General features: G+C 25.2%; 1 protein-coding gene across 4 annotated transcripts in view; it reads left to right on the plus strand.

The window, feature by feature from the left end:
• Positions 1-25,376, plus strand: part of LOC129610717 (alpha-1,3-mannosyl-glycoprotein 4-beta-N-acetylglucosaminyltransferase B) — a 143,911-nt gene that overhangs the window by 81,753 nt on the left and 36,782 nt on the right. For all 4 annotated transcript variants that reach the window (XM_055523378.1, XM_055523380.1, XM_055523381.1 and 1 more), the window contains one exon: positions 21,767-21,887. In XM_055523378.1, coding sequence (XP_055379353.1) covers positions 21,785-21,887 — 103 coding nt within the window. In that variant the 5' untranslated portion in view covers positions 21,767-21,784. The remainder of the gene's footprint in view (positions 1-21,766; positions 21,888-25,376) is intronic.

Here is a 25,376-nt window from a genome sequence, read left to right on the forward strand (position 1 = left end):
GTTTATTTGTATAAATTTTTAAAAATTCTGAAAAAATGTTTTTAAACTTTAATAAAGTTGGGTCAAACCAATGGTTTGTATTGTAGCACTTTTCCTTTCAACAAGTGAAAATTCTGCTTTTAAATACAGTCTATTTGTACCTACCACACTATTAAAATTATTTTCATTCATATATAAAACTATTTCTAGGATTGCCTATATTTAGGATGATACATATATGCAGTCTTTGAAATAAAGCAAAAATTAATATAAAAAGGGATTAACATAATGCTCGATTTTAAGGGTTAATTGTGTGAGTTAAGAAAAATAATTATATTTTTTAGTTTCGCGGAATTTACCGTTAGCTTTTTGCGTTTATAAAAATTTGAAAAAACTTGCGGTTTCGGAAATATAAGGTGTCAAAAATTCAAATTTTACAAATTTGAAGAGGCGATAACTAGAGAGGGGGTGGAGATGGAAAAAAATTTTCTTCTAACGAAATGAACTATTTGTTAATGTCTAAAAGCTCCTAAAATTTTAAACTTGTACAGGCTGGGGTCTAGAAAAAAAACGACATCAAAAATTTGGAAAAAAAGTGCTTTAGATAACGGTAAATTTGAACCGCCATTTTGTTTTTCTAAAGTTTAGCTATAGTATACCGCGCTGGAGGAAGGAACCAACTGCCTTTCTGCGTTTGAAAAATTTCAAAAATGCTTATGGTTTCATTGCAACAAATATTTAAAACAGGCCATTTTTAGGGTTTTGGGGGAATATAACTTCTAGAGGGGGGGAGATAGGTAAAAATTTTGTTCTACGGAAATAAGTTTCTAGTAAAGATCTATGTACGTATGAAATTTCAGCTTTCTATCTTCAAGGGTGTAGAAGTTTTGTAAACAAAAAAAGTGTCCACGGACGGACGGACGGACGGACGGACGGACGGACAGAGTGAAACTAATAAGCACTTTTTTCAAAAAATTTTTTGGAAAAGTGCTAAAAATGTATGAAAATAATTACAAAAGAAGAAGAACAGGAATAAAATGATAATAAGAAGAAAATATTTTTATTTCTTATAAAAAAACTTTTTCCAAAAAAAAAAATGCACTTCTCTATAAAGCGCATACAATATAAAGTAAGAGGAAATGTGCCAAAAAAGGTTTGTTATTTTGTTGGTTTTTGTTTTTGTTTCTTTTTTTTTTAATAAAATATGCTTTATTTTCGTGTATTTTAACCATATATACACAAGATTACTGAACTCTTTTAAAATTTTCTTATAAAAGAATATTTTTTTTCGGTTGCTACATAAATTATAAAATGAAAAACAACAAAATATTTTATAATATTAAAAGAAGTCATTTCCAATACATAGCATGTATTTTATGTCATAGAAAATTTTACAGCACATACAAAGAACGATAAAAAAGTTGAAAAACTTTTTACAAATTTTTATTATATAAAAAGAAAATGGTGGAATATTGCATAAAAGCGGATTTTTTACTATTTTAAAAGGGAAAAAAATTTTTATATTTACTTAGTGAATGTCATTATAAATTTATAAACTTAAAAAATATTTGAACTAATGATTAAGAATTTTTGTATAGCAACAAGAAAAGATGGCGCTGTTTTGAATGTATGATTAAGGCAAAGTAACTCATACCAGGGCAGGAAACTGCAACTACTCCGTGTGATGAAAAAACAATTACATACAATATATGTGTATATATAGCAAAGAAAATAATTTGTGAGTTATTTGACATTTGATGACAGTATTGATTTAAATTATTAATCTTTGGAAATGGTTTCATCGATTCTGCATTCGTTTTCATTCGTTATAATGTATACTGTTATATTTTATATTAGATTTTAGTTAAAAAGTTGAGCTTAATGAAATTTTTTATTTTATTCGTATATTAAATTTTCACTATATGTACTATATATTTTACGAAATTTTAGGTACGGTTTAGTATTTGACTTCGATATAGAACGAAACTTGTTTTGATATTACACGCACAATTTATACCTTTGTTTTAGAGATTTGTACGACACTACTTTGATATATACAATCTCAGTTTCAATCTATTTTTTAAGTGCCAATATTAATTTGATTTTAAGTTCCTTAACTTATATAAATAGTTCCTTTTTACTTATATAAATGTATATTATATAGAGCAGGGGTTCCGTAACGCTATACAAAAACGAATTAATCGAGTTATTTAAAGTATACCTGTAATTACATGTATTCAAGTTGTCAAATCATTTCTCTATGATAAATTCTACCGACTAATTTTTATTGTATATAAATATGTGCACATACATTTGAATGTAATGTAATTTGATTTTAAATGTCATGTCACTTAATATTTTTTTGCATTATTTACAAATATATTATGCTTATGCACGTACATTATGCCAATTGCTACTGCTTATTTGAAAAAGAAAAAACTTATTAAATTTTATTTTATTATTTTATAAAATAAAAAGAAATGCATATTTTGACATTATATTTTATTAAGCATGACATTTTCATATACCCACATACATTATGCATTATTATATGAATAAGTAAATTTACAAAAATATGTAGGTACACATGTAAATAATATTATGAACTTAATGTACGGAAAGTATTTTCAAGTTAATTTAGTTTGAAGTTGACATCCTTTTTTTATATAAACTACTTCAAATAGAGTACTCAAAGAGTGTGTGTACAACAAATTTCATATTTTCAAGAAAAATTTAATTTTCTTCATACATATACCAACTTCGTTTTTTTTTTTTATTAAAAATCAAGATGAATTCCAAAGTTTTTGTAATAAATTTTATTTTTGATGAAAAATTTTCATTTGAATAAAATTTATGCATGTAAGTTTTATAATTACTTCAATTTGTAAATTTTCTATACACATACGAATACTCGTATAGTATGTACATAACTATGTTTATCTTAAGAAAATTTCATTTTATCATCTACGAATATAGTGTATGCACGTGTGTATTACAAGTATAAATAATTATAAAATGTTAAATGATATTTTCATTATTATTTTATTATAAATTATAATGAATGTTACCTTCTGTTTTCCTCAAAAAAAAAAAAAAGACATAATTAATATTTTATAATTATAGCCAGAGAAGCTTGAATGTGTGTTCTATAATCATTTTTCTCATTTATTATTATTCATTTATATTTTTAGTCAGTTATAATGAAATAAATTTAACATCCTTAAAGAACATAATTAGAGAAGGAAAAAAATCATTTATTTTTTTTTTTTAACATAATTTTCATTTCTAAAATTAACTTTGACGAGCAACACAAAACTTAATTTTGCAAAAGTTTTGCTTCATTTTCCTGTTTTTGTGTTCTTGAACTACTCTTGGCAAAAAAAAGAATTAATTTTTTCTGTTTTTTTATTCTTTTCCTTATTCATTTCATTCTTCCTCGTTTTCTTCGTTTTTTTCTTCATTTTCTTCGTTTAGTTTGGGTGGGAATCTTCCCAATAAGATTTTCAAGAGTAAAATAGTAACAACAACAAAACAAAAATAATAATATAATAAAAATAATAATGAAAATAAAAATAATAATAATAAAGAAATGAAATAGAATAATATAGAGAAAAAAAATTCAATACTCAGTCAGAAAGAGAAAAGAAAACGCCAGATTTTCTTCAAGTTTTCTATATTTATATAAAAAATATTATGAACAATAATATACAAACACATCCATACATTTAATAATTACACGTACACAGTGTTAGTGTTTATATACAATATAAATGAAGTTGAGCAATAAAAAGAATAAAAAATGAACTATAGGAAAAGTTGCCATTCAAAAGCAATTATGACATCTTATATAATATTTATATTTTAATTTTTCTATAATATAAACACGCATACATACATACTAATTATATTAAATCTGTTATATGAAATAATTATTTTTATTAAAAATTTTTTGTTTGAAATTAAAAAAGTGAAAAAAAGAAATTCTTTAATTTAAAATTGGTAAATTAGCGATAATGAAATTTACTAACTGTACAAGCTAAATTTGATTAAATTTTGCAAATGTAACCATTCCTTAAAAATAAACTATACATATACATTAATATGTAGTTACAATACGGTTATAGTAAAACATTTTGCAGACACTATAAGGGCCTGCGTATTTTGACGTCCGACAAAAAAGTTCTACTAGTCTTATTCAAACTTGTTCTTGGAATCCGAAGATCTCGAGAGCATATAAATTGAGTGAATATGTAAAACTTTTGTTGACAAATTTCGAATATTTAAATTGGCAAATATTATTTTGGGTTTGTCAATTTCTCGGTAACATTATTATCGCTATCATCGTATTTTTTATTCGAAGAAATTCGATCATTTAAGAAGATTTGTCATATTTACCCAAATTATTAGCGAAATTAAGAAATTTTGAATTTAATCAGATAGAAAATGCATTTGTCTGAAGAGAAAATATAAAATATGGAGAATATTTTACTGAGGTATAATATTGAAGTATAGGGTGTAATTAACCAATTTTGTCAATATTTTGAATCAAAACTACCATTGGGTTAATATGTTAATGTGTTATACCAGTGGTATGCACAAGGCAATTAGGTCTTCCCCTTTGTGTTTTATCTTGTTCATCATTGTATACATATTATGATGTAAAAAATCTCACTTAATGAATTTACTAAATGATACGTCGATTTTATCAAATTTTTCTTCTGACATTAGATTTCCTTGCATCTGATTTTACAAGTAAGAACCAAAGCAGAAGACAAATTCAGTTTGAATGGAATAAAAACAAAAAAATTGCAACCAAAATAATAATTTTGATTTGATCACGTCTTTGAAAAAGTGTCAAAAATTTGATTTTTTTTTTTATATTCCTTTTTGAAGCAATTTTTAATTTAAAATTTTTTTTGTAATTTTAACAATGATAAATTTTGGCATGATGGAAAGTTTCATAATTTTATTTTCAACTATTCATGTCACAAATAATTGATTTCAATTATGAATTTTTCTTTTCTGGCAAAGGTGGCATGTATACGATCCTTAATGGCAATGTCATGGTAACATTTTTCTTCATTTTTCTCATTTTTCCTTAATTTAAAGAATCTCCCGTTTTTGTACGTTTTGATTAAAATTAAATGTTATGCTCAACTTCCAAGTGAATACACTTGAATTGTGTTGAATTGAATATGTTGTTGAAATTGTTCTTATGCTTTTTATTTTTTGTATTTTCCTTTTTTATTTCTTATTTTGTCTATGTATACAGCTAAAAGAGGAAAAGCACTAAAAAATATTATTAAAAGAAAATTATGAATATCACCTGTGACAAGTTGAGCGTCATAAATCTTTTCGCCTTTTCTTCTATTCTTGTTTTGTTTTTACTTTTGTACATGCTTTTATTTGTTATTTCTTTACATTTTCTCAATATCCTTTTTGGTTTTTTGTTCAAAAAGGAAATCATGTTATTGAAAAACAAAAACAGAACAGTAGAAAAAAATGGTTTTTTCTCTAGGGAATCTTAATAGTTTTTCATATTATTATGTTTTACACATGGTTATAAAAAATTGAATAAAATTAATTTTTCGTTTATAACAAATTGCAGAAAACTTTATTTTTTTTCAAATATAATGTTTTTTGCTGAATAAATTCGACTGATTTAGTAAAAAAGTACAAGTGCAAAATGGTGTATGTGAACATTTTTCACTATTAAAATTTTGTAATTTATAACCAACAAATATGGTTTTCATATATGGAAAATGTAATACAAATGTTCGAATAAAATTTGATCTTCTAAACTTAAGTTCATCAGAAGAATAAATATTTACTTTGCATTTTGAGAATAGTTTATTTCCTAACCATTGATTTCATTGCATAGAAGAATCATACTTTTGATATAATTTCAGAATTATGCTAACGAAGTTCAGGAAAATTAATTGATTTATAATTTTACTGGTTTAAGTGCATATAGTCAAAAATTTAGCCAAATAATTTTCATACATAATATCTCATAAGCTAGCTCGAATAAATTCAATCCGCATAAGTTTAATATTTCAAATACGGGAAGTGTGAAAAAATTTTGGTTCTTAATTTTTACAATTTTAATGTTTATTGTTTGTTACTTGTATAAATGCACATTGTTTTTTTGGATAGATTCACTTTTACAATTTTTTTTCTGAAATTTCAATCACTGTTATATGTTAAGTAAGTAATTATGAATACTACCAATTATTCGATATTGGAAAATATCAGCGGACTGCAAAAATAATTAATTATAGAAAATAAAAAATTGAACAAAGTTCTGAATAAAACTTACTTGCAATTCACTAAAAATTTAATGTTTTGTTGAAATTGAATTTCAAGTGAGTGCTACTATCTCATAATTCCAGTTACTATATCAATATAATTCCAAAACAATTATGTTAAAGAATAATATTAAATTCGTAACTTAATATCGTAAATATTAAATATTATGTTGTTTGGTAAGTTTGTTGTCAAAGAAAAATCGATTTGTATAATTTTTTTTCTTTTGACAATCCTTGAAATTTTTCTTGTTACTTATGTAATTTTGCATGTTAATTTCAAATAAACATTAAAATTGTCATTCATTTAAGTAATCAGTCTGTTTGTTCGATGCATGTTTAGAATATGTTCAAATAATTTACTTTTTTCCGACTTTTAACTTCCTTTAATGTAATTCTCAATTATTAAACTTGATTGTTTAGAGTTTTGAATTAATTATCGAATAAATTAATATTAAATTTACATCTTTGGGGATTAGGGGTAATTATGGCAACGCACTAATTTTTATACTTCTTTTTAATATTATGTAGACATATGTACGTACATGCTTCAATTACGAAATTATAACATTAAGGGACCTAAACATAGCCGATATTAAAATGATAATATTATTCAAAAAAAATCTTGAAAATTCTACACAATTTCTACAGGATAACTTTATTGCTATTTAATTTTTTGTACTTTTATGTTTGAAAATCACACATGCGTGATTTAATTTAGTTATCAACGTCAAGCCGACTCAACTTGACCTATCGTTCCAACATGTAGAAACTAGTGCACGAATAATGCTTCGAAATTATGAATGTCTCATAAACAATATTTAAGAACTCATTCGGTGTACAATTAATAATAGATTTTGAAGCTATCAATAGATCGCCGAAAGCATGCAAGCTTAAATGACCGCTAAAAACTTTACCTGTTGTAGTTTTCACATTATTCTCTTAGTGAAAAAAGGAAGTCTATTATATTGGTATCGATTTTCCGGCAGCAATTAGAAAATAAATTGAAAGTCTATTAGGTTTTATTCTAGCATACTTGGACCACATTTGTAAGAAATTATATTTGAAAAGTACATGGAAACAATTGATTTGTCGATCCAAATAAATATTACACAAAAAATAGCATTTTTTTTTAAATTTAAAAACCAAATGACCACACGTTAAACAACCATGCCCCAGTGTTATTTTGAATACCAGTAAGCAATATTATTTATTTTTTATTCTGAACTTTACTCTTTCATTGAATACATTTTGAAAACATATGTAAATTCAAGTGGAATAGCACCAAATTTATATTTTTGCAAAAAAATATATTTAAAATGAACAAAACAATCGGAAAGTTTTTTTTTGAAAAAATTTTTGTAAACACCGTCATTTTAAGTATAATAGAATTTTATAAACTCAAATAACATCAGGGCATCTGGACATGGGCAAAAAAAATTGAAACAACTATATATATTTTAATGGACCAATTATGAAATTCGTTCAATTCCTAAAAATTTATGGTAGAAATATTAATTAAAGAAAATATTCAATTGCTTTGTAATTAATTTAGGTTCTGTAAAATTTCTGTAATATAAAGTAAATAATTTGCGGAAAATAAAGATTCCTTTGGAAGTAAAAAATAATTAAAACTGTTTATTCAAGAATTTTCCTCCTACAAGTTTTTCTCATTCATTATATTTCCTCTTTTTACCATTCTAGGAAATTTTTTGTAACAAAATTCTAAATTTGAATTTCAATTTTTGTCGACTATTTTGTATAGAATTTTTTGTAAGAATTGAAATAACTACGTATAACAGTTTAACATTTAACTATACATTAATACACAACACATCTGCATTTAGAAACAGGAAAGAATTAAAAGCAAAAAAGGATCATGGAAACTGAGAAAAAAAAGGGTCGAAATTTTTTTTTTACTGTTTTTCATTTTACACACCCTGAAGATTATACCATAAAAGTTTTTTTTTTGTTGAGAATATGAACAAAACTATATACTGACCGACCGCATCTGTGTGTGTCGTTTACAAATTTTTGATGTGATGAATAAAATTATCGATGCATGCATATATTCTAGATACATATAGTTTTATACATGTTTATACTGACTCACATAATGGTCAGAAATACCGTAATAATAAATTGACCTTGAAAAATTTACACTATGATGGTAATATTTACTTTCGGTGTTTTGATTTTTAATTTAAAGAACCGAAGAGGAAGAAAAAAATTCTTTTCAAACTTTAAACGAAAAGAGAAAAGTCTCCTGCTATTTGTAAGTAGAAGTCTCCTGCTATTTATAAGTACTTTGCTCCTTGCAGAAATTGTTTTATGATATATCACATTTAATTCCGTCTTGGATGCTGAGGTTCATCAAGGAGTTTGAGAATCATAATTCGTATGAAATGTGATTGGAAGAGATAGCAAATCTGAGAATCATAAAAATATGGGGCACGGCATCCAAAAAAGGTGAAAATTAATAGAAAATGAAATTCACAAAATATTTTGTAAGTCGATATTTGAAAGCAAACTGGAAGCCACATTTTATTAAAAGAAAAACTTCAATCAACCAGTAATAATCACTCATACCTTGATGAACAACAAATATTTTTTAAAATGTTATTTTAAGAACTTGAAATCCCAAAATTTTGTCATTATAATCCTTTTTTTTAAATATATTTCCAATTTTCCATCAAGGGAATTTTCAAATAAATTCTCTTTAGTGCATCCCATAAGAGCTATTTAAGAGGAATTCTTATGTTTTTGTGTACACTGCAAAAGGATTTTTATGTTTTTATGCAAGAGGATTCTTAACTTTTAAGTTATTTTTTTCTTAATTCTTTTCGTATATGTACATACATACGATGCATTGCAAATAAAACACACATCTGAAATGATATTTTTCAATAGCAATATAATTTGTTACCCGTTGTTTAACTTCACAATCCTTTCATTTCTCTGTAATTTTTTTTGTTACTTTGTTTCTGAAAAGTAAAGTGATAAATTCTTTATGAAATTTTACAATGGCAAAAACAATAATAAGTTTAATTTACTTTTGTTTTTCTTTGCTTTGACAAATACTTAGGAGACAAGAAAAACTAACGACAAAAACTTACATGAACTTTATCCTAACGTATAAAGAAAAAATTCTAGAAATTCATACATGATTTAGTTAATGTCAATCAGCCAGTTTCATGTTGTGGTCGTCATGTGATTTTAATACATCTTTATATTTATGCATACATATTTGTTTTATATGCGCACCAAAATTCTGATTCATTTGCAACTGCATCAGCCTGCGAGTAATACGATTAGGGAATTAAATATATCTTTAGATGACAGTAAATGTCAAATTTTTCATACGTGAAAATTTTAACTTTTGTTCCGCTACTTTTTAGGCTAAACTTATTTTAGTTTGCCTTAGGGTTATCGCTTTGCGGTTTTGCAAAGAGCGAAATGAATTTATCGATTTGGCTGAAGTGACTGCCGTTCTACATGCATTATGTTTTCCCTTTACTTGACATTTATTTTTCCAATTGTTGATACTGCAATTCTTTTGTTAAATAGTGTACTTTCAGGATGTTTCTGCCAAATGTGTTTACTTTAATTAAAACAAAATATAAAAATGAAAAATTGGTTTTCAATTTCTTTATTTATTTGATTTTCTTTTTAAGTTCCGTGTTTAATAAAAATGCTTTGCTTATTATGACATTAGTCAAAAAGTTGTCTAGAAACAATTATAGAAACACTATTTATTTGTATTTATGTTTAAAAAATAAAACTGTGCTAAACAAGAATGTTTTTGTTTTGGGTAAAAATTGCTATCGAAGAATTTTTTTTTTCATATTTGCATAAATGCCATTTGCATGAGTTCGTTCATAACTTAATTGTCTTCGAAAAGAAACTTGAGCAAACTAAAAAGAAAAACTTTTTCCAAGTTGTTCATGAAAAAGATATTTTCTATAAAAGTGTATTGATTTTTTTCTTTAGAAGAATTTTCTAAAAAAATAGGGAAGGAAAACTTTTAACCATTAATCAAATAAAAATCTTAAGTCATTCTCTAACACTTGAACCAAAATCATTCAATTCATTTAATTTAAGCTTACATATATGTACATATATATAGACAACGTTGGCCTTTTGTTGAAAAAATTTTGAAAACTACTTGAACAAACTATGCAGCTAATATGAATTTATTTTTTATTTCTTTTTATTTTTCTAATATATTATTTGCAATATCAAAAGTTCAAGAGTTCAATAACTTCGTTAGCTTGTTATTTTAATTCAAATCTGCTTTTTGCATAAAAGTTTTTGTATCATCACCATGATGGTTTGAATAAAAATTGAATTGAAAGTACCAGAACAAAATATTTTCGGGAAATATGCGAATTATAAGTATAACTTCAATTTCTTGGATCCAAATATGTGTAAGAACATGAATTCATGGACGTAGACCAATATGTTTATAGTGATTATCATCTGAAAAGCTCGGCTTTTTTGGAGGGAGTGTTTCGTTATAAAAAATTGTTAAAATTTGCATGTTGCCGTATGATCTATGCGGAATCAGCATAATTTTTTCTGCCCCTAGTATGAGGGTGGCCAAAAAATAATGGCAAACCTTCAATCTATTCAATATTGTATTGTATATAAAAGAAAACCCATGAACTTCTGTTTTATTTACAATTGTGCAAATTTTACAATTTACTGCGCATATGAAATGCGTGTCAAACAATCTTTTGCAGATTTAAAAAGGCAATTTCATTATCATGGTACATTAGAAGACAAATCACCAATTCCATGATGCATGAAAAATTTTTGTGGTAATCCAAATGGAAATCCTATCAACTTGATCGATAGTTTATAAGTAAAGGCTAGTTAATTTTGAGGCAAAGTACGCCCTTATATTGACTTTCTTTAGGATTATCTTAATCTAGTTTATAAATTTAATATTCTCACAATTTTCTTTCGTTTCTGAAAAAAAACTTTAATAAGTCGTAAAATTTCAGTTATATAACAGTTCAAGCCATCTTACCAGTTTTTTTATTTTGCACATTTTTTTTACCTCATCATGATTATATCTTTTATGTCAAAAATTTGACATACGTATTCGTAAATATCAAATTTAATTTTCCTAAAATGAAAATTCAATTCATCCAAAGTGTATACCTACAAATTTTTGCAATTTTTACCTTTTTCTTTTCTTGGACGATTAACTTTGAATCAAACTTGTATTGCAAATGAATTTTTGTTTACTTTTTTCTCTCATTATTTAAATAACATTAACAAAAAGAATACTTATGTATGTATGGGCGTATACCCCCTTCAATGTTATACAATGACGTCAGTAATGATTTTCAATAATATTTTGTAACGGTAGTTGGTATATATAGAGTATCGTCATTCTTTTTATTTATAAAAATAAAAAATTAAGTGGATCCTTTTTTTCCCTGTGTATGTAATAATATTTTTCATCTTGATAAATATCTGGTGTGTAAGATGGGAAAGTTAAGAAAGAACAACCAAAAAAAAAAAGTAAGAAAAAAAGTGAAAAATAAAAATCAAAAGAGTGTAAAAAAATTATAAAAAGTAAGTAGGAATTCTTAATAGCCTTATATAAAATGGATGATGAAAAAATAACATTTCACCATCCTTTAAAAGAAAAATGAATTTATATTCGCAAGTTGGTGAGTAAAAAAGACTAAATTAAACTTCAAAAAAAGAAAAGAAAAAGGAGCTGTTACGTTAAATAAACTTTTATTTTGAAAAAAAGAAAATGTGTTTTATAAAGATAGGACAGGATAGAAAAAAAATTCTGCACAATGCCAATAGGATAAAATATTTGAAAAAACAAAAACCACATTCAAAAAAGAAAGAAGCCAAGAAATTTTGAACCTTTTGTAAAATTATCATATTTTTTTTCCAACTCTATGGAATTTTATTTAATCAGAAGGGTGCCAAAAAATATGCAATTGATGGGACAACACGAAAAGAAAAAAATTACTTCAAAAATTAAACTTTGGCAGAATTTAAATTAAACGAAAATTAACATTTCTTATCCTATACAATATTTACACGACTAAGAATATTATAGTGATGGATAAGGGAAATCTCTAGAATTTAATTATTCTGCCTTTTTTACGCTTTTCTAGATATTACAAGCTTGACGCGCATTTTCTATAAACATGAAAGAAGAGCGAAAGAAGCAGTTCTTACCTTCCTCGTAGTTTTAGTTTTTACTTTTCTGAATTTGATCTAAATTTAAACTCTAAGTTCTAAGTAAAAATATATTAGAAATTTTTATATTTGAAAAAAATCTAATAATAATAAATTATAGGGTTATTATGGTTCACGAAGCTAATGATATTGTTGCCAAATTCTCCTAAATAATAATATGGTTCAAAACGAGGCATGATTTCAAGAGAAATGTCGCACCTAGGCGAATGGAAATTATATGTTATCAGAAGTAATTTTCAAAACTTTCTTGTGATGTAGATATTGCGAAAAAGAGGCAAAACATTCGTAGTAAAATAATTAATTATTTTTTAGCACTTTTCCAAAAATTTTTTGAAAAAAAGTGCTTATTAGTTTCACTCTGTCCGTCCGTCCGTCCGTCCGTCCGTCCGTCCGTCCGTCCGTCCGTGTGTCTGTTTACAAAACTTCTACACCCTTGAAGATAGAAAGCTGAAATTTTATATGTACATAGATCTTTACTAGAAACTTATTTCTGTAGAACAAAATTTTTACCTATCTCCTCCCCTCTAGAAGTTATACCCCCCCAAAACCCTAAAAATGGCCTTTTTTAACTATTTGTTGCAATGAAACCATAAGCATTTTTGAAATTTTGCAAACGCAGAAAAGCAGCGGCTTGCTTCCCCTAGCGCGGCATACTATATTTGAACTTTAGAAAAACAAAATGGCCGTTCAAATTTACCGTTATCTAAAGTCCTTTTTTTGCAAATTTTTGATGTCGTTTTTTTTCCAAACTACAGCCTGTAGAAGCTTGAAATTTTAGGAGCTTTTAGACATTATCAAATAGTTCATTTCGCTAGAAGAAAATTTTTTTCCATCTCCACCCCCTCTCAAGTTATCGCCTCTTGAAATTTGTAAAATTTGAATTTTTGACACCTTATATTTCCGAAACCGCAAGCTTTTTCAAATTTCTATTAACGCAAAAAGTTAACGGTAAATTCCATGAAATTAAAAAATGTAATTATTTTTCTTAACTCACAAAATTAAACCTTAAAATCGAGCATTATGTTAACCCCACTTTATATTAATTTTTGCTTTATTTCAAAGACTGCATAAATCATTCATCCTAAATATATGCAACCCTAGAAATAGTTTTGTATATGAATGAAAATAATTTTAATAGTGTGATAGGTACATAGACTACATAGACTGTATTTAAAAGCAAAATTTTCATTTGTTGAAGGGAAAAGTGCTACAATACAAACCATTGGTTTGACCCAACTTTATTTTAAATATCTATTATAAGTTAAATGTTATTAGAAAATACTTTTTTTAATAAACAATATCTATGTAGCATCTATTACATGTAATAAACATTTTCTTTATGACAAAGCAAAAGTAAAATTTGTATTAATTTTTAGTTTAAAAAAGCATATCTGGAGCAGTTCGCAAAATTAGTAAAACTAATCGAAAACAATCCAAGTTTATATAACTCGTGGTGGAATTAAATTGGGCCCATCTAGTAACTACAATGAATTTGATTGGTCTCTTATATAATTTCGTATTTTTCCAATATTTACATTTCCTTATCTTCTACTGCTGTACTAATCACAATAAAATAAATCGCCACTCAATGAAAACATATTTTCATTTATTTCATAAATTAGACATGTTAAAATATTAGTTAAATTTTAAATATTTGAAAAATTTATTTATTATTGCGACCTACATTATTTACACTTTGTGTACTTTTTTTATAACTTCAAATGTGATTTTTTTTATATCTCGATAGCAACGATTTTATTTTAGCGAATTTAATTGCTCGCGAACCATAATATTATTTTGGCGAATATTCTCGTAAGCGAATAATTAGAGAATCATAATAACCTTACCAATCAAAAATTTTTGAATTCTGTCTTCAATTCTTCTTGTTACACTTGTTTTTTATAATTTAAAATCAATTTCGACATCGAATTCAACTCTAACTTGTGTAGCTAACATAAATTTAAAAAATATATATTTTTTTAATTTTCGACATTTATACTCACAACATCTGATTCATGTAATTAAAATATTTGAAACTTCGACCCTTCCACTTCCAGTTCGTGATTCTACTGTTAAATTTTCATACAAAATAGCAAAAATTAAAATTAAATCCAAATAAGAGCTACAACTTCAAGCCATTTAATGGAAGCATTTTATATTTTTTAAGCTATCGTTAATTAATTTTAGAAAATTATTATGTAGTATATGTACATACATGCATAACTTCGACATGCTTATAGTTTCCAATAATTGTATGCGGATATTTTTAATTTAATATGTGTGAAAATTTCATTAATCTTCGTTAATTTTTTTATTTCTTCTTCTCTAATTCATATTGATTGAGGATAGACAGAATTCATACAACAAATTTATAAAATTTTCAATATTGTTACCATAAAGTTTAAATATGAAAAATTTCGCTATAAATATGTTTTTAAATATAAAAAAAAATATTAGGAACACAATGTGTTTTTTTTAGGAATTCAAAAAAAAAATTAATGAAATTTAAAAATTTTGTCATTTTTCCAGAAATTTTCCCTAAAATTTCTCCCAAAGATTTCAACTTAATGATTTCCAAAAAAAAAGGAGCCATAAAATTATACGAAATTTCTGGAAGATATAAAAACAATAAATTGGTTTTTAGGTCAAAATACTTTAAGTATCATTTTTTTATTTTTCCTTTTTTTGTTTTTGGTATAATTTTTCATTTTCCTTCTACATCTTCATATTGTACAGTTGTTTTTAGTCAATACACCATTATAATAACTTCACGATGCTGTAGGATAATAAACATACACATAATAATTATGTATATGTATATGTATGTATGTATGTTTATGTACAAATAATTTTCAAATTTTTTCTTCTTTCTAAAACCGACCCCAAGCCCTCAAGTATAAAATATGGTGTAGATTGTTTTTTATATTTTTATTTCCTTGTTTGCTTGTTGTATTTTTGATTATAATTGTTGTTCTTTTTATTTCGTAGAAAATGGAATTTACAAGTCAAGCCAATTAAAAAATGAAATTTATCTTTTTTTTTGTCTATTATATAATAGCAATATATAGGAAATTTTCCGGATGAATTTCATAAATTTCATCTCTACTGTCAAAATATTTCGAAGAAAAATGGTGAAAATGGTGAAGTTTTTTTTGATGGAATGTCAATTTTAACATCATCAATTTTTTTTTTTTGTTTTTTCCTTTAGTAAAATATTATGTGTGTGTGTGTGTGTGTAGAAATAGATTAGATTGTTCAAGTTTGTTATTTAGATATAGAAAAATATGTGTAATAATAAATTAGATTGAATTAAAATTGGAGGTTAGGAAAATGACATGGAAATGGAAAAGAAAAAGTGAAATGGGTCGTCCCTGGTAAAAATTTCAAATTGAATTTTATGAAAAATTGTACTATGTAGAAAATAGAAAATCAATATGACACTTAAAACTTTTGAAATTTATTATTTATTACTTTATCACGGCATAAATTGAATTTTCATTTAAAATTTCTATTTGATTGAAAATTAAAAAAAATTATTTTGATTTTATAAAGTGGTGACTCTATAATTTTATAAGTAAAATTTTTTTTTCTCTTATTTGAATCGTATATACAGTTGAGCCTCTTCTCATCATCATTTCCTCTAGTTTCGTAAAGTATTTGTTCTGACAAGAAATTATTTTAAGCTCACAACACACTCAGGTCAATTTTTTCATAATTTAATTTTTTTCATCTTTTTTTCCAATATTTAATTACTTATATTTATATCAACATACATACATACATTGTATCTAAAAAAATTTTGTTAATCTTGAAAATTTCTACATCATTTCGCTTTTGATTATCTTCCAATGTTATTGTCAGGTTAAATTACATTATCTGTACATATAATATTTAAGTATGTAGAATAATGGAAAAAATTCCAAGTAAATATTTTCGTATAATTTACAATACTTGATATTCTTGTGTTTTTTGTTTCTTGCAATATCACTTTCCCCCACATTAGATACTTGGAAAGAAATTACTTTCGTGTTTTTTTATTTAGATTATTTTTTTTTAAAGATGATCCTTAAATCCCATACTATATATTAAATGCTTAAACTTTAATAGTGTAATACCGTTTCTAAGTGCATTACAACTGTATCCAGCGTTATGAAGTGGATAACTTTTGTATGGAGATAATGTTCACAGATCAACAGGCTCCAATTATGTACGGGGGATTAAAGCTAATCACGTCCTCATTTTTAATCATTTTTTGAAATTTTAAGTATAATTCCATTCGTAAATGAATAGGGTAAGTGAATAAATATATGATTTGAAAAGCTTAGAACAACGGCTTTAATTGTGATCTCTTCTGAAAAAATTTGAATTTTTAAATTTTATTTTTAAAACAGTTAATTTTTAATGTGACATAATAATTCAGTGTGCTCTAATGTAGGCACTTTTCCTACCGTTTAAAGTTAGGCAGTTATTGCCAAAATTAAAGTTCTTTAAAAGAGAAACCTGTTATATGTAATCATAAGCAATTTCAAACGATACACCCTGTACATAGAAATATATAGGAAATTTATGGATTATATTTTTTTAAAAATATATTTATATGTATGAATTTCTGTACTCTCGAATACCTCAATATATACTAAAAAAAAATATATTTAATATAGTTGAAGAGAAAAACATGATTTTTTATTAAGATTAAATTTTCATGTGGAAAATAAGTATTTACATAAAAAATAATTCATGTACATTTCATATAATTGCTCTATATATATACATACATATAACATAATATATATGAATATGTGTAATACACCATTAAAATTAATTTTATACACCAAATTGAGCATTTATTTGCCGTAAAAATTTATTAATTTTATGAAATTTTTTTGATTTTTTTTTTATATATTATTTTAAAAATATAAATACATACATATTATATAATATATATTTAAATGTACATATTATGTACGTGTATAAAAACAAAATTTGCATATTTGTGGTATGTATATGAATGTATCAATTGAACGAAACTCAAACAATTTAAATAAGTTTAATACGTGTTGCATGTATACAAGTGAACAAATTATAATTGAATTAAACTTGAAGAGAACATTATTCTTTCTCATTCTCAATCATTTAGACTTTAAACTCTTCTACTCTTCTCATTGTTAAGATTTCAAACTGCATTATGTTTAATTAAGCTCGCATCGTAACTATTTTAGTCTTAAATAAATTTTCTTAAAAATAAGTAAGAAAATTATTTAGTTTTCTTTTGTGCCATTAAAATGCCTTTTAAAGGATATTTATTAATTAAGAAAGAGCAACACATAAATCATCTAATTGCTCTCAAAACTCTAAATAAAATTGATTCTCGTATTATTTAATTTCGTCTTATTAATTTTCTACTAAAAATCTGACTGAACAATTCAAAGTCACTCACATTAATACTTTCTAATACATTATTTCAAGTTATAATTAAAATAAAAATTTTTCAAATTAAAAATTGAAAATAGGTTAATCAACAGATAAAAATTCATGATATAATAAAAAAATTTCAACTATAATAAAGGAGAATTCCTTGTTGGCAAAAAAACAGCGTCAATTAAATAATTACATATATAAAAAACGTTCTATTTAGCACCCCAATAAATCTATAAGTATAATATTCTGAAAACATTTTTCTGTTTGTCATTTAAGATGCATTCAACTTAAGTGCTAGATTTACGCTATTTACCTTATTAAAATATAAGATTTCTGTTGTACTTTTTTTTTTGTAAATTTTGTACATTTTAAGCGCAATTTTTTATTAAATTCTGATTTCATTAAAAAATTGATTTTTTTTTTATTGCTTTAACTTTACAAATTATTATAAAAATTTTAATTGAACAACTCTTCGCTTTTTGTTACGTTTTTGATTGCTTCTTTTTTAATTACAATAAAAAAGGAAATTTGATTTGAACACAATATTACCGACCTCATATATCACATGTAATTCGCCGAATAATATTTGAATTAATTGTAACTTGTATTTTCAAGGAATGAGAATGTTATAAGAAAATTAGAAAACTGCTATCCAAAATAGGTTTCTAAAAAAATTCATTAATTTTGGATATGATCAGAAAGGTGAAATATGTAGTATTCTTTTAGAGGTTGATTTATTTTAATAAAAAAAAAATTTATTAGTCAGTTCAACGAACAATGGCTCAATATAAAATTTAGAAAAAAGTTTTAGCTGAACAGCTCATTTAAATTATTCTCTTTTGCACTTTTCTTTTCTCGTAAATACTTGATGTTATCACAATACCTCCCATATTACTTGCAAATGCGATTGATAAAATAAAGTATGTATTAAATTGCCTATATCTTCATAAAATATTCCATCATTTGCTTTTGTGTGTAAAATACTTTTACAATCATACAAATAAATTTCCAATAAATATTTTTTTCTTTTAATTAAAAACTGCAAATTATTCAATCACGATCAAAGCTTTATGGAGTTATAAATAAAAAAAAAAAAAAAAAATCGGAAAAATTTAATATTTACAAAAATAAAACAAAAAGAGAAAAAATAAAATAAAAATTTTTGATAACATTCTCTCTATTATAGGATATGCGGTAATTTATATTTACTTTTCGCAACATAAAAGAAATAGATAAATCAGGAAAAAACATAGACACAAATGAAGAGTTTGGCACAAAGTAGAGAAAATTGGAGAGGCTATGTTGAAGCCCTATGTTCCTTAGCAGAATTATGAGACAAAATTAAATCTAGGCCGAAAAGGTTAGTTAGCATTCCGAAAGTACATGAAATACAAAATCAAGTCACGTCTTGATTTTAAGCTCTTTACAAGACCGTTTAGAAACTGTTTGTTTGAAGCTTCTATCTTTTTTGGAACGGAAAATATAATTAAAAAAAATTTGGATAAGTACAAATTTAGTGCAAATTCGTTAAAATGCAAGTGAAACTCGGAAACCATTGAGATTTCACACCTAGTCCGAAACAAAAGTTTCATTTATTTTCGACCCACTATGCAATAGTATATGTTGTTGTACACTTTTTTGAAAATTTCCTGTTGTACCACTCTGTATACATATTCAAGCTCACCATAAATTTGAAATTTTTAATTCAAATACTACTTTAAATTTTATATTCTCAATTATGTTAAATTTTATAACTCTTCATCTTGCATCGTGTCATAATTAGCATAGTATATGATGAACGTAAAAATTAAATAATAATACAATTCAAAATATAGCAATTCATTCAAATAAATTAACACAATGAAAAATGTTTTATTTGCTATTCAATTTTCAATTATGAGCTACATATTACTATTTACATATCTACATACATATACATACATACATGTTTTTCATTATATTTTGTATTTGTTTAAATTAGTAAATAATTGACACTAGATATAAACTGAAGTAGTTATCTATATAAATAGTGATTTTTTTTTGTTAAATCTAAACTCGTTATTTATGTAAATTCTATATAAATTGAGTAATTATTGTAATCGATCATAATAACGTATAAAGTATTTATAAAAAATAATAATAAAAAATTAAAGGGTTAAAAATAATGTTTGTTTTTCTTTCAAATGTGCAAAATTTTCACAAATTAGCTGGTTGTAATATAAAAGTTATTATAGTTTAAATTAATTGATTTAATTATAGTAGTGTTATAAATTTTATACTTTTATAATATGACTATGAATATTGCAAATATATATATGGAAAAATAAACAAATATGGGGGTCTTATTGACAAACGGAAAGCTGAAACTTTAAATGCACCCACTGAACCATTCTAATGAAAATATTGAATAATTTTCAATATTTGTGTAAATGGAATAAAATAATGCTGGATTCGCTCTCACGACAAACTTTCAAAATCAACACCTCAACTCAAATAATTCAACTTTATTCTAAATGAAAATTTTTGACTACATCTAATATCACCAGTAACAGATAAAAAAATCACCGGTTAAAGATAAATATTGAATAATTTATCGGAAATATTCGTACCTGACCCGACTAAAGGAAATTGCCATATTTTTAAGGCAAAAATTTGAAATAAAAACAATTTAACTCTTTATTAGCTCCAAATGTTAAACTAAATTAGAATTTTTACGTTTAAAATCTGAGATAATTTCCTTTTACCGACAAAGCTTTTTTGGGTCTAGCATCTCTAACGACTCTATTAGAGTCTATATTCCAATATCTCAAAGCAAAATTTAAGTAGTTTTTAGCATCCATCTATGTTTTATAACTCGTTAGTTGAAATTAGGTCTTAATTTACTCTCTGTCTATTGAGAATCAGTAAATTTTATTTGTGATTCAAAAGTCATCCATGTTAAAATCATCTTGACACGAAAATTAATTACTTTAATTATTATTCCACGAATAGTTTTAGTTGACAAAATATTTAAAATTTTTAATGGTCATATTGAAAATTGTATGAAAAATTTGTATTTATTTATTAAATAATTTCCAATATACATGCATAAAAAGCGGTATAAACTGATGGTGTTGTAATAATAAACTTAATTTGCAGAATTTGAAAACTTTGAATTGGAATTTTTAATGCATATATAAAAAAATATGAATTTGTGAAATTTGAAATGTAAATTTTCACTGGACATAAAATTATTGGTTTATGAAAGTCATGTTCAAGGTAAGTAATGACCATTATTGCAATATAAAATCAAAAAAAAGAAAACTTTATTAGTAGCACTTAAAAATTTCAAAATATTACGGATTAATTTACAAATAAAATTTTATACGAAAAAAAAGGCTAATAAATTTTTAATGAAGTTTTTATGAATAAATTTTAATAACAAAAGTGTTTACAATTTTTTTTACACGTACTCACCATGACACTCACTAATGTACTTGAATTCAAAATAAAATTAAAAATGCATAAAGATACAAATATACTTTTTAATTTGCATATTTTGAAATTTATTAAAAAAATTATTTAATAATTTATTGTGCGTGGAACCCCATAAATGAAATATTATTTTAGTATTCTCATATGTAGATATGCATATTGTCCAAATACAAAAATTAAAATTCAAAATGACTACAACAATTAATGTTAACTACAACAATTATGTAATAATAAAAATGTTTAAATGTATTAATATTTTCGAATGATTTATATTGGGTAATAACAAAAATTTATTAAAAATTAAAATTATTAATATTTTTCTTTTTAATTAATTTCTATATTTTATTTATTTACAGATAATTAAACTGAAAAGAATGGGGTTGACACCTTCGCCATTACGGCGAAGAAGTTGTCTACTATTAACTACCCTTGTTGTATTATTGCCATTAACTGTTCTGATATTATTTATTGGACCAGGTGAGTTGAAACCCAAAATAAAAACACTAAATTAATTAAATTTGATAAAGTTAAATAATTTAAAATTCAGGTTTTTTTATATTAATTGAAAATGCGAATGAAAATTGTTATACGCGTCAATACGTGTGGGATTATATACTCAATGAATATTGTATATGATTCCTTTTGAACTTCATTATAAAACTTGCCACAACAAATTTTTAAGTATAACAGTTTAGTGAACGTGTATAACAATTTGTAAATCTGTTGTATAGGCTTGAAATCTCTCGCACATCCATATTTTTTTTGCACGCAAATCAATATTGAAAATGTGTAAGATAGATCTGCTAAGGACCAGATATCTCCCGCAAAAGATCTTACTAGGATCTTTAAAAAATTCACCATAAATATGATTATGCGGCGTAGAAAATTTCTACAAATTTTTTTCGAACTTTTTTAAACAACAATACTTCAAAATAATCCCTTTTTATACCCTGCACTTCGTGAAGGGTATATTAACTTTGGTATGGAGTTTGTAACTACTTGAAGGAGTCATCTGCGGTATGGACATATATATATATTCTTGCTCAGCGTAAAATTCTGAGTCGATTTAGACATGTCCGTCTGTCCGTCCGTCCGTCCGTCCGTCCGTCCGATCGCACGATAACTCAAAAACGAATAATGCAATCGACACCAAACTTTCACAAGTTTTTTCTTTTGTGCCAAGGACGAGCCCTATTGTTATTGGACTAATTCGGACAACGGGTTCGGGTAGCTGCCATACAACTCAAAGAGTTTATTTTAAATATTTCAAAAACTAATAAAGCTATAAATATAAAATTTTGTATACATGTGTCCAATTATATTTTGCACATGCTCTAAAAATTATAATGGGATAGCTGCACCGGTTCGGGTGGCTGCCATACAACTCCAACGGCAAATTTTTTATATTCGGCAAAATAATAAAGTCAGATTCATGAAACTTGGCAGTCATGTGTCCAATTATATGTCAAATATATTTCTGAAGTTTTAGAGGAATCGCTTGACAGGTTCGGGTACCTGCCATACAACTCCAGAAGCTAATTTTAAATATTTGGAAAAATAATAAAGTCAGATTCATGAAACTTGGCAATCATGTGTCCAATTATGGCTCAAATATATTTTTGAAGTTTTGGTGGAATTGCTCGACAGGTTCGAGTAGCTCCCATACAAGTCTAAAAGCTTATTTTAAATATTTGGAAAAATAATAAAGTCAAATTCATGAGACTTGGCAGTCGTGTGTCCAATTATAGGTCCGACATATTTCTAAAGTTTTGGTGCGATTGCTTGACAGGTTCGAGTAGCTCCCATGCAAGTCTAAAAGCTTATTCTTAATATTTGGAAAAATAATAAAGTCAGATTAATGAAACTTGGCAGTTGTATGTTGAGTAATAGGTCACATATATTTCTGAAGTTTTGGTGGAATTGCTTAACAGGTTCAAGTAGATCCCATACAGGTCTAAAAGCTTATTCTTAATATTTGGAAAAATAATAAAGTCAGATTCATGAAACTTGGCAGTTGTGTGTCCGATTATAGATCAGATATATTTGTGAAGTTTTGGTGGAATTGCTTGGCAGGTTCAGGTACTTACCATACAACTCCAAAAGCTAATTTTAAATATTTGGAAAAATTATAAGGTCAGATTCATGAAACTTGGCAGTCGGATGTCCAATTATAGGTCAGACATGTCCGTGAAGTTTCTATAAAATGATTTTAGAGGTTCAAGTAATTGCTACACAATAACGAAAGGTGCAGGGTATAATTCAATCGGTTTATACCGACTGAAACGTTTTTACTTGTTTCTTATTATTTTGAGCCAACTCACTCCCATTCCATTTTGTTAGTCTTATATTATCCAACTCCTTTCATGTCAATTTTAGTCTGCCAAAATATTATTAACAGATACAACATTGTTATTTATTTTAACAAATTTCGACGAAATTAAAAATAACTACGGAAAATTCGATTTTGTTCATCAAATTAACCAACTCGAAAATTCGAATTAAGTATAGACAGTTTTGCTTGTAACCACTGTACTTTGTTTTGCTGCTTTTAAGCAAAAAAAAGGGAAACATTTAATTAAAAATGTTACAATATTATTATACGGTAATAGATTAAAATTGAGCATTTAAAATTTTATTAACCTTTTTAACATTTTGTAACAATATTTTTTTCTCTTTTCCATTTTTATTTTTTTTTATATTCTTGCTATATTGCCGCAACATATTAACAAAACATTCATAAATTTAAAATTCCAATTTAAAAAACAGAAAAAATTATTTTTTTCTTTTATTCTTTTTTTTAACATTTTTCACATTTGTTAAAATAGACTATATGTATGTATGTATATTATTATGTAATATATGAAAAAAGAAAACAAATGGTGTAAGAAATGATCGCAAAAACAAAAAAAAAATTTAATAAAGTTAAATAAATCCTTTTAATTTTTCATTCGTTCCTCTTTATTTGTTGTTGTAACAAATATCCTGTAGCTTCACTTAATTATTCTGCATACAAAATATTCGTTTAAATGAAAAATTGCTTAAAGCTTATATACTTATTCCTTGATATAAGTATGTATGTATGTATGTATATATATAAATTAAGATTGTGTACTATGAGTGTGTACTAAATTTAATTGCACACAATTAACACTTTTTTTTTATATTGTTTGTTGTTTTTATTATCTTGTTTGATAAAAAATAAAAACCAAAAAAAAATTAAGAGCAAATAAAATAAACAAAAAAAAAAGCAGAAAGAATATGAATTTAATAATAAAAACAAAAAAGGACTAAGAGAAAAAAAAGCAAAAAGTCCCTTGACTGTATAATATTAAAATGACAACGAAGGCTCTTAACCACTCTTGGCTCTTTCCCTCTTATTTATAAAAAAAAAACTATGGTAATTGTGAATACTTCCATATATACTTGCATAGGTATATAGAAGAGAAGAGAAATGGAATAATATGTAAATTAACAATTTTCGTTCTCTATTTTGGTTATCTATTTTACTCTATAATGTTTAGGTTATTCACAACACTGTGATAATGTAAGGTGTTTATTTTATATTTTTGTTTTACCCTAAAAATATGCATATTATATGCATGTAGGTACTTTATTCCTAACCTGTTCGCTTTGCAAGTTTTGTTCATATAAACAAATAAAAATTTATTATCAGTCTCAGTGATTATTATTAAAAAATTATGGCATTACTATAAAAAACAAAAAGAAAAGCAGAAAGAACAAAAAAATTGTATAAAATAATAAATATTTTTTTGAAAACTATTTTTTTGAAAATAGTGATAATGTTTCTGTTTTATTTATTATTGCACCCCTATAAGTATGCTATCACACAAGAATATTTAATTGTGATGCTTCTGCAGTTGATAGATTTCGATATTAATTGCATATGTTAAAAATTTAAATTATTAACTAATGTTGGAATGATTTCCAAATAAAAAGTTTGTATAA

This window comes from Condylostylus longicornis, unplaced genomic scaffold (assembly GCF_029603195.1).
Source record: "Condylostylus longicornis isolate FDR11 unplaced genomic scaffold, ASM2960319v2 ptg000048l, whole genome shotgun sequence".
NCBI classification, from domain to species: domain Eukaryota; kingdom Metazoa; phylum Arthropoda; class Insecta; order Diptera; family Dolichopodidae; genus Condylostylus; species Condylostylus longicornis.